The sequence below is a fragment of the Solanum lycopersicum genome, chromosome 1 (genome assembly GCF_036512215.1).
Source record: "Solanum lycopersicum chromosome 1, SLM_r2.1".
Taxonomy (NCBI): Eukaryota; Viridiplantae; Streptophyta; class Magnoliopsida; order Solanales; family Solanaceae; genus Solanum; species Solanum lycopersicum.
Genome location: NC_090800.1, coordinates 91,256,394 through 91,272,104, shown reverse-complemented (window position 1 = coordinate 91,272,104; position 15,711 = coordinate 91,256,394). Strand labels below are relative to the sequence as shown.

Genomic DNA, 15,711 nt, shown 5'->3' with positions numbered 1-15,711 from the left:
ATTCTTCTTTTATGGCGGATCACGTGGTTCACGTGACAAAAAAGCTAAAACTTAACGGGCTTTACGGCGGTGAACGTGTCGGTGTGGTAAATATTGACCCTTAAAATAAGAAGAATCTGCACGGAGAAGATTTGGGCCCATTTCTTAATTATAATTATTGGGCCTATGATGGGTCTTCTATAATTTGTTGTATGTCGTAAATATTATTGGCCCACTAAACCATTCGATGAATGGTACATGTGATTTCATAGTACCATTACCAATTTTTTTTGGATACCATAAATAGGAGAGCAAGTAGTGATCAATAATAAATTAATTTTGAGATTATTTATTTGATGATTTGTATTGTAATGAGGGAATGTGTGAGATAATTTTGTCGTGTTCAACCCCATATTAAATAATTCCTGATAGGATACTTGATTCATGGATAAGTAATAACAATTTTGAATATTTTGCAAGATTATTTTATTTATGTTCGGTTATGAATATTAAGCACATGTTTAAAAGACTAATGGAATGGAGATGAAATTTTATATATGAATCTTGACATATTAAGATTAAAAATGATACTATAGAGAACAAGATTAGAGTGGCCTGGGTAATAGACAATACGAGAAAATCGAGATTGAAATAGTTTAGACACGTGAAGAGAAGGTGTGTGAAAGCATCAATAGGGATGTGTGAGAGGGCGACTACCACAAGTTTTAGGATTGTTAGAGGACAAAGGTAGATCGAAGAAGAAGAACAAAAAGTATATTTGGATTGACTTAAAAGTTGATCAAATCTACTTGTATTTTATTTTAAACTCTTGGAAGTATTTGACAAAGTTAAAAATAACTCGAAATAACAAAAAAGAATATTTAAAAAGTATAAATTTGAAGTAGATCTCTCCCATTTTTTATTTTTTGGCTTAAAAGTGAACTCTAATTTGGGGGAGACAAAACATGAATCACGGTAGAAGAGTAATAGACAGTTGAATCTTGTTACACTTAGACGTAGGAGAGGGAGGAACTAGGATGCATAATATTTTATTCTTGTTTCTTCTTATTTAGTATTTACATTATTACATAGCATCGTGTTCTTTATATCTCAATGTCATTTTTCTATCTATCTTGCGCTGTAGAGCTGTCAACAGAGATTAGCCCATCCTATTCGACCTAACTCATATAGGCTTTGACATTTCACGGATCAGGTCAGGATAGTTCATTTTTTGTGTGGGCTAGAAACGGTCAGCTCAATCCTCAAAACAATATTACATGATGTTAGTGCTATTACTTGTTAACCAAATCCACAAATAAAATTATTTTTATAATATTTATTAAGTTTTTTTTTGGGATAATACTCAATTACCCCTAGCCTATCCCCAAAATCCCTACGATACACCTTATCTTTGATGAGGTCCTATTACCCCCTCCAACTTTTTTTTAAAGTAATTTATTACCCCTTGCATGCCTACGTGGCAATAATAATCTGCAAGGTCGATTTGTTTGTTGAACATGCGCCGGGACCCACTGTTTCAGCTTTCGATAAAGTTACTTTACACTTTTCAAATTTGAAAAGCTGGCGTTTACTCTTTTTCAAATTAATTTTACCAAAAAGTAGATGAAGTAGAAAGAGGAAAAGTGTTACATGTGTGGACGGGATCGATTTCAAAGGTTAGAAATTAGATTTCCAACTGAAATTTGATTTTCATTGTTGGATTTTGGGAGTTAATTTTTGGTTGCAGTGTAACATTGAATCGTTCTCATCCATACACAACTTATTCAACTCGAATTTTGTCATAACCCTAACTTTATAAACATTGTCAAAAAAAATAAGAATTAATAATCGACATAAAAAGATGTAACGAATATATTAAATTTTCCTTTACCTTTTCAAATCAAGGAGCTATTTAACTTGAATTATAATGAATGGAGCTTCTTCAAAAATGAAGAACCATGAACATGGGGTTATTTTTTGAAAAGAGGAAGAAGATACTTTTGAGAGAAACAATAAAATTTATTTTTGATTTTTTTTTCAAATTGCTTTGACACGTGGCTAACTTTTATTGGTCATTGTTAGCCAAAATCTGCACTCACGCGCCCTAAATGAGTGAAATTACGACTATTGCCACGTAGGCACGCAAGGGGTGATAAATTAGTTAAAAAAAAAGATGGAGGGGGTAATAGGACCTCATCAAAGATAAGGTGTGTCGTAGGGATTTTGGGTATAGGCTAGGGGGTAATTGAGTATTATCCTTTTTTTTTTCCAAATAAAAGTATAAATATTAAAATTGTTTTGAGTTTGAACTCTATTTAATTTTATATTTTAATATCATATTATATTTTTTAATTAATTGTTATTGGCCCACGTGTCAGTCCTACCGATATTTGCTTATTTAGGTTGGGCTAAAAAACTTTTTTCTCTAATGGACTCCAAAAATCTTAGCCAGTCCTATTAAATCCGGATTAGGGTAGGCCGGCCCAACGAATCTAGCCCAAATTGACGACTCTATTGCTCTGAGCCTCTGATTATATCTTTTTGAGTCAAGAATTGATCAAAATTAATATTTTTACCCGCAAAAATTAGAATCGCGTCTATATATATTTTAAACTCTTCTCAAAATTCATATACGTAAAATGATACTAAATATATTATTTATATTACTAATTATTACATTAACTAGTTCCAAAAAGTTTTGAATGAGATCAGCTATGCCATATTTTATTCCAAGATTTGACTTTTTTGTTGTTGTGTTCCCCTCTGGAGGTGGAGCTGTGGCATCACAGTTACGGAATTTCAATTTTAGACTTGCATTGAGCCCATTAGCAGACTAGAATAGAGAAAAACAATTTTTGAAAACATTACTCAAATACACGTTTTATATTTTTTTTTAATTTTAAAAGTTTTAAATTTTTTTAAACGTATATAAACTAAATATCAATATATTTGAATCAGTATTTAATGTATGTATTCAATTTATTTTGTAATGTATTCGAATTAATTTTTAATGCATTCGAGCTACATATTATATATCCAATTTATGTTATAACGTATCCAAAATACTTTTTAGTATATTCCAACTAAATGTTAATGTAACAAATTTATGTTACTTTTTAAGAAATTAATGTAATTACAAGCTAAAAAGAAATAGATTGTAATTTTATATTAAAACTATATAATTTCTAAAATTTATGCTAAATTCTTTTAGATTTTGTAGCATTATTCCAAATGCTGTTACAATATTTTTTTCTTTTTAATTTTCTGAATTAAAATTCTCAGAATATGCCCATAACTTTTTCTTCTAATGATAAAATAAAGGAACTCTGCACAATATTGCCTCCTACTTTGTGTGGCTTAGAATTAAATCCAATTACCATGTGCACAAATAAAAAAAGGCACTTGCCCTGTAACAACAATCTCAAATTGAGAGGTATTCGAATCCTAAGTCTCTGATTAACTTAAATGATGTATATTATTAGATCTAGTAATATGAAATGAAAAATAAATAATAAATTTAAAAAAACATAATTATTTTATTGACCCAAAAAGTAGTGCTAGTGGCACATCAAAATTCATGCGGCTAGTTATATCCTCAAATATAAAATGTAAAAAAAAACAAGGTCCATTGTCTTTGCAGCATTAAATTATCATATTGCATAATAAAATGACATTTCTCTGTTTTTAATTAATGATTTTGAATTCAAACTATTTTTTCGTACCCTACTCAAAACGAATTTGAATAGGTCTTATCAATGAATTTTAAATATTATTAGATAAATAAACTAAGAAACATAGAAAAGATCATAGAAGATACTAAAACAAAGGTTTCATTAATACAACTTTGTATGTTTTGACAAAGCAGAGTATGAAATTAAATGTCTTTCTGGTCTATGGGGACTAAATTTAGAAATATTACAAGGTATGATCCTCAAACTCTTCTGTAATGGACATAATTTAATTCGCATTCTAAATAATACACACTCCAATATTGGTCTCTGATTAGGAAGACCATTAATACAGTTTTTTTCAACATTAAGAACTCCATTTTCGATCAATTCCCTACATAATGGTCCTACTTTTGTAAAATAATTATACGACAAAGTAAAATTCACTAAATTTTTCAGTGAACATATCACTTCTGGAACTTGTCCGTATAGCAAATTTCCAGCAAAATTCAGTTGTTCCACATTTTCCAAACACCCTAACGAACACGGCAATGGACCAGTTAACGTGTTAAATCCAACGTCAATCACAATTGCTTTTTTCAAAAGGCCTAATTCGTAAGGAATGCAACCAGTAAGCAAGTTGTTCAATAACAGAATTTCCAACAAATTCGGAGCTTGTCCAATGGTAGGTGGGATTGGACCAACGAATTTGTTGTTGGCTAAGGTTAAATAAAAAGCAGAGGTGGATCCTATGCTGTCAGGGAGTTTTTGAATGAAATTATTATTGTTAAGAAAAAATGCATCAAGATATTGTAAGAAAATTTGAGGTGGGATTATTCCTGTCAAGAGATTGTAACGAATATCCAAGAAAGTTAGAGTCTTGATATTGAGAATTGACATGGGAAATGTACCGATGAATTGGTTGTTACTAAGATCAAGTTCGTAAAGATATGGAAGATTAGAAATTTTTGAAGAAATTATGCCTGAAAAATTGTTGGTATTAGCATGAAAAATGGCTAAATCAGGGAGTTGATCAATGAAACCATCTAATGTAGGTGCACTAAGTTGAAATCCATTGAAATCTATAGAAGCAAGAGAAATTGCTGAGGAATTATTAGGTGGATTATCACAATAAAAGCCTTTATAATTGCAAATATCAGGGCCTGTCCAAGTTTTTGTCACACCAAAAGGATCAAGAGTAATTGTGTTCTTGAAGTTTTGTATTATTGGGAATATTAGAGCTAAACTTTGGTCTATGAAGGTTAAATTTGGTGATGGTAAAGGTGGTAGTAATTGGCAATTAACATTGTTGAGAATTGAAAAAATAATGAGTGAATAAAAGAGCTTCATGGTGTTTTGGTTACTTAGTTAGTGAGGAGAGATGAGAAGAAATTGTTTCTAATGATTTTCTTTTATACCATAAAAGATGCATGGTATTAATTCTTTTGGTTGGTGTAGTCTTGAAAAAGATAAAGACACTCATGAGTTCACATTGTAGTGGGTAATTGGAAGAATTTATAGTGATTGGTCAAAGCTATTATCCAATGAGAAAATATCATTGTATGACGATATTTTGAGCTCTAATTATTAACATCGGGAAGTTTAGATAATTATCAAGTAAACAATAGTTTAATTTCAAAAAAATGTTATACTATGCATCGATTTGCTCTGTATCAAAACGAATGAATACACTATTTATAGAGTGAATTCAAACAATGATACAGAGTAAATTGATATAATATTTCTACATAAAAATAAAGAATAATAAACGTTTTAAGTATGTATTTTAAATGGGGGAGTTAAACAGAGATTCCAGAAAGTTCTTTCTAAATGGGATTATAAAATATTGAAAGTGGAGCACCTCATCGGCCATAAACGAAAAGATTCATGATTATTAGGTAGATGAATGAATATGTGGAATTCCATTGCGCAAAATCAGTGAGGAGTTTAATGTCACGCCTGTGTTATAAGTATTTATTTTTTTAATACTTCTTTTCTCATGCACACAAAAGATGATAAATTACTACTCTATAAATACAGTGCGAACACAAATAAGATAATCTCTTAGTTGCGGTGGCTTGGCGAAAAATTTTATTAGCAACTTTCATAAAAGTCATATCGAAACATAAAAATTATATTTATATGATATAATAATAGTTTATATAATTATGCGTCATATCAAATATAAAAATATATATTTTGCTATACGTATACAAAAGAAAACAGTTGTATAATCTGTTTTTGTTTTGATATATATATATATATATATATATATATATATATATATATGCAAAAGGTCAATTGTATAATCTTGATTATATAAAACGAGAAAGAGACAAAGACAAACTGGGCAAAGAAAGATCGTATTTGTATAACCATTAGTGTATATGACGAAAATATATGCATTTGTATTTGTATGTATAATTTTCTCATGCTTTACACAAACAGAAACACAATGTATACATTTATGTTTATATAAAGTGAGAGAGGTGAGTGAGAGTGGCGAGAGAGATCTGGAGAGTGGCAAGCGAGATCTGGAAGATGGGAACGAAAATAAATACATATATACAATTTTTTCTCACTTTGTTTGCATTTTATACATTTAGTTTTGTATAAAAGCGATGGATGCGAGAGAGACTACCAGCGAGAGCGAGATTCACAAGGAAAGGCGAATTAGGAGCAATTTGCTGTGAGGTACAATTAAATCAAACTATATTTATATCATTTAATTTAAATTAATAGTTTGCTATTATATATAAATTTTTCTCAATTCTTAATAAAGAGTTCAAAAATTGAAAAAATAGATACACGACGTAGTCAAAGAGGGGTTTGACATCTATTATATATGCCTAAAAGAATATTTTAACCATATATAAATAATATAATTTTCCATCTATTAAGCTATTCACTTGAAATTTTTATCTTCACGTAGTTTATAGGAAACATTAAAATAAATTTGATAAATAGTTATCCTACATTCAATCTCATGGTACTAAAATTGGAAATATCACCTCTTGACTACTGTTGTTCTAAGAATGGCTACTAGAGTACTTACAAGTTACCACTAACGATATCTCAATATCTCTGAGGGGTCGTTTGGTAGAAGTTAGAACATAAATAAATCATAATAAGAGAGAATAGGGCCAATGACTTATCATAAGGATTTTGTACCTGGGCTCGCAGAAGAATGGCTGGTTCGATGTGCATTTTGGCCCAACTTAAGCTAAGAAATTATACTCCAGTTTTGGGCTGATTGCAGAGTAGGCCCAATATAATTATGGGCCAAGTTCTGGATCTCTGCCTTAGCTACGCATCCAAATGAATATGGGCTATTGGGCCATGATACATGTTAAAAACAAGGAAATCTCCTGTCCAGAAAATAACTTTTTTTTTTTTAGATTTTATATGCAAAAGAGAATTTTTGTTGTTGTAAAAATATAGGGAAAATTACATGGATAGTAAACATCCTAATGTAATTAGTTAATAAGGGTATAGTTTAATTTATTTACGGTCAGTAAATACAGTTTCAATTTTTTTGCCATAATTAATGAAACCTTTTATTTATTTGTATACAGAATAAAAATAGTCATCCAAAGATTTTTATATAATTTTATTCAAAGTTAAATTTATCTCTTCTATTCTCATTATAATATCTTTTCCTAAAATTACTGTTCCCTTCTAATTTGAATTTCCATTGGGAAAAGTATGACTTTCTCCCTCCGATGTTCTTCCACTTTTCGTAGGTAATCGCCAAATTCATGGCTTTCAATATTTTTTTTCTTATTCCTTCTACAATATATGTAGTATGATTCTTAGTTTTTTCATATTTTTTTAAAAAATCTTTATTACCTATCAGATTACAAGTCTTTCAAAATCAGAATAGATGATTTCTGTCCATGTATGAGGATTACGAGAGGTATGTCATTGCATGTCAATGTTGTTGATAATCCACCTTCGTTTCAATTGGGTAAATTCAGGATTCTAGGTTAATGTAGGGTCTATGGCAAAAAATAAACAAGTTTAAGTTGAACAATCTATTGAAGAATTGGGATCCATGAAAAAAAATGACCCAATGGCAATTCATAAAGTCATCAACACCGCGAAATCTAGCGGCATTAAGATTGTTGAAGGTGAAAGTAAGAGAAAAGTCATAAACATTGATTCAGAAGAGATTGAATCTGTCTCATTAGAACTGGACAAATCTGAAGAATATCGGGAACATCAGGTAGTGTCATTAATATAAAAATTACAAAGTTATGTATATAGTGGTTTGTATATTAAGTTAATATATACCAAGTATTATGAAACAATTCTTAATTGTATATTCTATTAGTTGTATACCAATTACTAAAGTTAGGTATATAGTGGGTTGTATATTAAGATAACATACACAAAGTCTTATGAGGCAATAGATATTTGTATACAATTATTTAAGTAAAAATTTAAGGAATTCCATAGTGTAATTCAATAATTATATTCTGTCCCGACAAATTTAGTATTTACAAAAAATTCCTTAAATTTGTTGAGCCGTGATACTTTAGACTCTAGTGATACATGGTAAATGATACATGGTAATTTTAAACTGTTGAGAAAAAAAGGGGAAAAATGGTACAGTTAATGTTGTTAATAAAACAGCTAAATTTACGGTAACATATCATTAATCAGCATAAAATCAGCACTTAATTGAATATTAATTTCAAATTTTGAAAAACAAAGATTATATCATCTATTTTGAAAATAATTTTTTTGAACAATCTGTTAAATTTCGAACTATAGTAATTTTATTGTTGTTACAGTGGATTTTTCAAGATGAATACTTCGATTTTGATGAGACATTCCGAAATTTGGGTGAACGAATTGCAATATGAAAGTTACAAAATCGACGGAATCGTTGTTAGAGATTCAATTTCATTTTCTAATCTCAAAGCAGCAATTGCAGCCGAGTTGGATATTGATGTATCAAGGAAAGAAATTGAATTAACCAAAACATTATAACATGTGATACATATCTAATACATGTATCAGAAACATCGACTAAACAATACACACACTGATTCTATATGTATCATCAAGTACAGTTGATGACGCATTTATTAAACTTAGTGAATGATACATTATAACAATTTTCAAAAAATGTATCAGTACATCAACTAAACAACTAATACCTTACTGATACATGATATCAGTTTTCAGAAATTCATACTATATGCAAAACATGTGATACATATCTACTACATGTATCAATGATTTGACTAAACACTGTACACACTGATTATATATGTATCATCAAGCACAGTTGATGACGCATTTATTAAACTTATTAAATGATACATTATAACAATTTTCAAAACTTCATGATACATATAAAATATTATGATGCACAGCAAATTCATGTATCAATTCACCATCTAAAACACTATACACACTTATTCAAATGTATCGGCAAGCACATTAGATTCCTTAAAATTTTTACTAATTTCAACAACAGTTTTAAGTACCAAAATACTAACCCGAGACAATGTAGGCCTAACAACAATGTTTGCTGCTTCTTTTTTCTTTTTTGTTGTATTTTGACAACCTTTGATTTTGATGTTTCGCCAGAGTCTTTGTTTGAATCCTTTTGAAGATTCATAGGATTATGCAAAGACTTTTTCCAATTTTCTTTCCAATTTTCATCGTCGGAATCATATATCCTTCTATTAATTAACGGATCCATTACTATAATGTAATAGAACAATTAACAAAAACAAAAAAGAGAAGAAAAGACGAACTGATGATGGATTAATAATAAAAAGATGCTGGGTTAAGACGATTACAGATTAAGAAGAAAAAGATGATGGATTAAGAATAAATAGAAGAAACCAATAAATTCTGCTGGGTTAAGAAGAAGGAAGATGATTATGGAAAAAAAGGAAGTGAAACTTGATGGAGTAAGAAAAAGGGAGAAGTTAAGAGTTGTCCTGATTTTTGAAATTTGAAATTTTTTGAATTTTGAAATTCAGAATTTCAAAATTAGGTCTTTTATTTAAAATTAATTAAAATTAATAATTCAAAATAAAAAAACTTATTTAAAAGGTTGAGTGTTTAAATGGAGAAAATTCAAAATTCAAAAACTGATTTAAAAGGTTGAGTGTTTTAATGGAGAAAAAATAGGCATTAAAATGGATAATTGTGTATTATAGGAGAGAGAATGTAATGTATCTATAAACTTAAACTAAAATTAAAAAAAAAAGGAATTATGTAATATTTAAGAAAAGAAGGGAAAATTAGAGAATATAAAACTTATAGTTGTGTATTTAAGTTATTTTTCCATTATTTAATTTTGTATAAAGAAATTTGTTAAAATCACTCTATAGTATTATAATACATCATACAAATCCGTCGATATATACAAAAAAATTATGAACATAATAAAATATTGTATATATAAACGTTACACCCTCAAATATAGAAACATATTTCAAGCTTACTATATATACAATTAACAAATAATATTATATAGAATCAGTTTAATCATTAATATTTTTTTAAAAAAAAAAACAAAAACATGACATCACAGATGCACATATATAACTATAATATATATACCAAAATTATTGTACATTATACAAATTCCTAGAATTATACAAAAGAAAAAATAGGAACATAATAAAATATTGTATATAAACTAATTACCCAAAAAAATTAAAAGAATATATGATGGTCATATACAATTTAAAACACAAAATCAATTACACATAAATATTGTAGAAAAATTATATACAATTTTGCAAATATATACAATATAATCAATTTATATATAAATATATCTATGTACGTATGTGTATTTCATAGATTTATCTAAAAAAAATTAAAAAAATATTTGATTTTGAACTGTATTGTCTTTCTATAGCTTTAGAATTCTTTTTTTGGGAAATATTTGATTTTGAATGTTTTACTTAAATCATGGGATTATGTGAATTTACTGTTAGCATCTTTTGTGCTACTGTTATCATTTATTGAAAAATAATTTTTTTGTATTAATTTAATTAAAAAAATATTTTATATAAATTTAGAGTCACCTAACAAATTAAACTATATCCATGAAATATAATTATGTAAACTATACCCATGAAATGTAATTTCATAACATCGATTTGCCATATATGAAATTTTCCCAATATATAATAAAACTAGAAAAATAAATATTATAAATGAACTGCGAAACCAAATCCCCGGTCCAAAACGGTCATCTTCAAAAGTCTTACACAGTGAGACTACAATAAACTTCTTGTTGGCTAGTCTTGATGAGTGGCTAAAAAATTTTTTGACCCTTCATATAAAATTGACACTTACTTTTAGTTAAATGAATATGTAATTCTTTTAAAAAATTATTATTATTTTTTAATTTTACTTAATTATGATAAATTAAAATAGTTTGGTGCATGGATTTTTTTCCCCCACTCCTAGTGTCTATACTTTAGAACTTGTATTAGAGTCTGTCTAAATCTGAATCATACATTATAAAAGTCTATTTGATAATAGTGTTTCTAACGAGATTTTGTATATGGAGCGAGTTAGTGTAATGGGGTGTGTTTGATAGAGTTGATTTTACAATGTTTAATTTGATCCAATCAAGTTTGCAACAAGTCAACTATACATGTGTCCAAATTTGAATAAACAATTCAAACCCATCACTCTCTAAAACCTCTTTCAGACAGAAGGAAGAAAACATTGGAAACTAATTGCACATGACGACTAGAAAAAAAGAAGAAGCCAAAGATCAATCCCATCTAGACATAAAAAAAATCATAGAAACTATAGAAATTTTACTTTTCTTGCACATCACAAATATTAAATTGTAGGAAACAGTCAGCAATGACGACTTACATACTTTTTGACAAGTAAATACAGCATGAAACATTAGCTAAAACCAGAAACAGCATTTTAAAAATTCTTGGTTTAACTATAAAAGCAGGATGAGCAAAGGCTAGAAATACAACTACTCCTACTTACACACCATTCTTTTATCTTAGCAAAACTATGGATAAAAGAGCTGATCAACTTCATGTCTACTTTTTGCCAATGATGGCTCCAGGCCACATGATACCATTAGTAGACATGGCCAGGCAATTTGCTAGGCATGGTGTGAAGGTAACAATCGTTACGACTCCTCTCAACGCGACTAAATTCACCAAAACAATCCAAAAAGACAGAGAGGTTGGCAGTGATATTTGCATCCGGACAACTGAATTCCCTTGTAAAGAAGCTGGATTGCCAGAGGGATGTGAAAACTTAGCTTCTACTACTACTTCAGAAATGACAATGAAATTCATCAAAGCCTTGTACTTGTTTGAACAGCCTGTTGAAAAGTTCATGGAGGAAGATCATCCAGATTGTCTAGTAGCAGGAACATTCTTCGCATGGGCTGTTGATGTTGCAGCCAAGCTGGGAATTCCAAGGCTAGCTTTTAATGGCACTGGTTTACTTCCTATGTGTGCTTATAACTGTTTGATGGAACACAAACCTCATTTGAAGGTTGAATCCGAGACAGAAGAGTTTGTCATCCCTGGCCTTCCTGACACAATAAAGATGTCAAGATCAAAGCTTTCACAACACTGGGTGGATGAAAAAGAAACCCCAATGACTCCAATAATTAAAGATTTTATGCGAGCAGAAGCGACTAGTTATGGAGCTATTGTAAACAGCTTTTATGAGCTAGAACCAAATTATGTTCAACACTTCAGGGAAGTAGTAGGGAGAAAAGTGTGGCACGTTGGTCCTGTTTCGCTCTGCAATAAAGACAATGAAGAGAAATCACAAAGAGGGCAAGACAGTTCCCTTTCTGAGCAAAAGTGTTTGGATTGGCTCAATACCAAGGAACCAAAATCAGTCATTTATATATGTTTCGGAAGCATGTCCATCTTTTCATCAGATCAGTTGCTTGAGATAGCAACTGCTCTCGAAGCATCAGACCAGCAATTCATATGGGTGGTGAGGCAAAATACAACAAATGAAGAGCAGGAGAAGTGGATGCCAGAAGGATTTGAGGAAAAGGTGAACGGACGAGGTTTGATAATAAAAGGATGGGCACCTCAGGTGCTTATCCTTGATCATGAAGCTACTGGAGGTTTCGTGACTCATTGTGGATGGAACTCATTGCTCGAAGGAGTAAGTGCTGGAGTGCCAATGGTCACATGGCCGCTATCAGCTGAACAGTTTTTTAATGAAAAGCTACTCGTAGAGATATTAAAGATTGGAGTACCCGTAGGTGTTCAGGCCTGGTCTCAAAGAACAGATAGCAGAGTCCCAATTAACAGGGAAAACATATTAAGAGCAGTGACCAAATTGATGGTTGGTCAGGAAGCAGAAGAGATGCAAGGCCGCGCAGCTGCTTTAGGAAAATCGGCTAAAATGGCTGTAGAGAAAGGTGGATCATCTGATAATAGCTTGGTTTCCTTACTAGAAGAATTGAGGAATGGGAAGAGCAGCTCCAACTGATTGGAATTTCTTTCAATGTATTGTTACATCATTTATGTGTCGAGACAATTCGGACTTTCTTTGCTATATAATACTATATAGTTTGATTTCCTTGAGAGTTTAGATGTTCGTATTTTTTTTTTTGACGATTCAGAGACAAATCCTAGACATAAAAATATGATAACAACAGGTCTAATTTACTTATCTTGTACTCAAATCAGAATTTCCAAAGTACAAAAAGTCAGTAATGGCACCTTACATACCATAGAAAAGTAATGTTCCCATGAAGACGTTAGCAAAATCAGAAGTTTCAAAAATCCTTGTTTATCTATAAAAACATGACGAGCAAAGACGAATAGATATACAACACCTTCTTTTTTCTTTTATTTCCTGTTCTTTTTCAGTTCATCAGCTGTTTTTCTTATCTATTCCTTGGCTACCATGGATAAATGAAGTGATCAACTTCACATATACTTTCTATCTATGATGGCCCCTGGCCACATGATACCACTAGTAGACATAGCCAGGCAATTTGGTAGACATGGAGTGAAGGCACCCATTATCACGACTCTTCTCAACGCGTCTAAATTCTCTAAAACAATCCAAAGAGACAGAGAGATGGGCAGTGATATTAGCATCCATACAGTCAAGTTTCCTTGCAAAGAAGCTGGATTGCCGGAGGGCTGTGAAAACATAGCTTCTACAACTAGTAGACTGATGTATCTGAATTTCACCAAGGGCCTATCGCTGTTTCAAAACCCATTGAACGGTTCCTTGAGGAAGACCATCCAGATTGTCTAACAGCAGCCCCTCAATTTTCATGGGCTGTTGAGCTTGCAGCCAAGCTGGGAATTCCAAGACTAGCTTTTAATGGCACTGGTTTTTTCCCTTTTTGTGCTTTACATGGTTTGATGGAACACAAACCTCATTTAAAAGTTGAATCCGAGATGGAAGAATTTGTCATCCCTGGACTTCCTGACAAAATAAAGATGTCAAGACAAAAGCTTTCAGAACACTTGAAGGATGAAAAAGAAACCCCAATGACTGCTTTAGTTAAAGATATGATGCGAGCATAAACGACTATTTATTGAGCTATTGTAAACAGCTTTTATGAGATGGAACCAAATTGTGTAAATCACTTCAGGGAAGTAGTAGGAAGAAAAGTATGGCACGTTGGTCCTGTTTCGCTCTGCAATAAAGACAATGAAGATAAATTACAAAGAGGGCAAGACAGTTCCTTTTGTGAGCAAAAGTGTTTGAATTGGCTCAATACCAAGGAACCAAGATCAGTCATTTACATATGTTTCAGCAAATGGCAGTGTTTTCATCAGCTCAGTGCTTGAGATAGCAATAGCTCTCGAAGCATCAAACCAGCAGTTTATCTGGGCGGTGACACAGACTACAATCAACGACGAGCAGAATGAGTGGATACCAGTAGGGTTTTGAGGAAAAGCTGAACAGACGAGGTTTGATAATAAAAGGATGGGCACCTCAGGTTGCTAATCCTTGATCATGAAGCTATTGGAGGTTTTGTGACTCACTGTGGATAGAACTCATTGTTCGAAGGAGTAATTGGCACCGCTATCAGCTGAGCAATTTTTTTAATGAAAAGCTACTAGTAGAGATATTAAAAGTTGGAGTTCCAGTAGGTGCTGATGCTTGGTCTAACAGAACAGATAGCACAGTCCCACTAAACAGGAAAGACATCGAAAGAGCAGTAACAAAACTGGTGGTTGGTCAGGAAGCTGAGGGTATGCGAGGCCGTGCAGCTGCCTTAGGAAAATTGGCTAAAGGGGCTGTGGAGAAAGGTGGATCATCTTACAGCAGTTTGATTTCGTTACTAGAACAATTGAGGAACAGAAAAATTAGCTCTAGCTGATGCGAATTTTTACATATGTTGCTGAAACTAAACCACTATAAAACTATTGTATCACATCAATTCCAAATTATGTATACCAAATTACATTTTTATCAGTAGGCAATAGTTCTTATGCATAGACCAGCTCTACGATTGTTGCAAACGCTAATTAGTGGCATCATGTTATGTACTCCATTAAGTTGTGTCAAACAGGACAATTCATATTAATAGATGTTAAGTAATTGAATGGTCTATTTTGAAAGTTATTGAAAAAAAAAGGGATCATAACATACTGAAAGTGCATATGAACTTAAAAAGTAAGTATACAAAAGGAAAAAGAGTGAGTTGAATCAGTTCAACTATGAAAGGAATACGTGCAGTAGAAGAAAAGGGAACAACGGTAAAGTTGTCTTCTTTTATTTCATCTTCCTATTCTATTGAGGTAATTCTCAATTAAATCCTATACCTATAATTCATCAAATTGACGTGTAAATCATCAGTTAACATATGTTTTTTCTATTTCAGTATAAGCTACTCCAAAACCGAGTAAAACTGATTTGAATTTGAAAGCAAAACAAATACTAATAAGATGAAAAATATCATAAAAGTATAACTTTGGAATAATTGTTGAATAAGAATGGTCAAAATTTTCATAATTTGAAAGGTTTACACAATTCACGAATAGCATGAAACTTATAATTTTCCCTATTTTAACGGAGATGGATTCTATGTATACAGACACACACC

At 31.1% G+C, this 15,711-nt stretch overlaps 3 protein-coding genes across 3 annotated transcripts; 2 read left to right on the top strand and 1 right to left on the bottom strand.

Moving 5' to 3' along the window:
• Window positions 1–3,793: 3,793 nt before the first annotated feature.
• Window positions 3,794–5,310, bottom strand: LOC101258205 (uncharacterized protein At4g06744). Its single transcript, XM_004231345.5, has one exon. It carries the CDS (start codon window positions 4,995–4,997, stop codon window positions 3,813–3,815), a length of 1,185 nt encoding a protein of 394 aa, XP_004231393.1. The 5' UTR covers window positions 4,998–5,310; the 3' UTR covers window positions 3,794–3,812.
• Window positions 5,311–10,479: 5,169 nt separating this feature from the next.
• LOC101256719 (scopoletin glucosyltransferase-like) lies at window positions 10,480–13,222 on the top strand. The gene has a single exon (XM_004230705.5). The coding sequence runs from the start codon at window positions 11,670–11,672 to the stop codon at window positions 13,125–13,127; it is 1,458 nt and encodes a 485-aa protein (XP_004230753.1). The 5' UTR covers window positions 10,480–11,669; the 3' UTR covers window positions 13,128–13,222.
• A 325-nt stretch (window positions 13,223–13,547) lies between these two features.
• On the top strand, window positions 13,548–15,083 carry LOC101256425 (scopoletin glucosyltransferase). Its single transcript, XM_010316919.4, is given in 8 exon segments — window positions 13,548–13,857; window positions 13,860–14,411; window positions 14,414–14,440; window positions 14,443–14,543; window positions 14,545–14,604; window positions 14,606–14,682; window positions 14,684–14,702; window positions 14,704–15,083. Coding segments are annotated over 8 exon segments (1,428 nt in total). The 3' UTR covers window positions 14,986–15,083.
• The last annotated feature ends 628 nt before the right edge of the window (window positions 15,084–15,711 follow it).

Bases quoted from the DNA above. Each gene is read 5' to 3' on its own strand.
- LOC101258205 (XM_004231345.5), bottom strand. From the start codon at position 4,997: ATGAAGCTCTTTTATTCACTCATTATTTTTTCAATTCTCAACAATGTT.
- LOC101256719 (XM_004230705.5), top strand. From the start codon at position 11,670: ATGGATAAAAGAGCTGATCAACTTCATGTCTACTTTTTGCCAATGATG.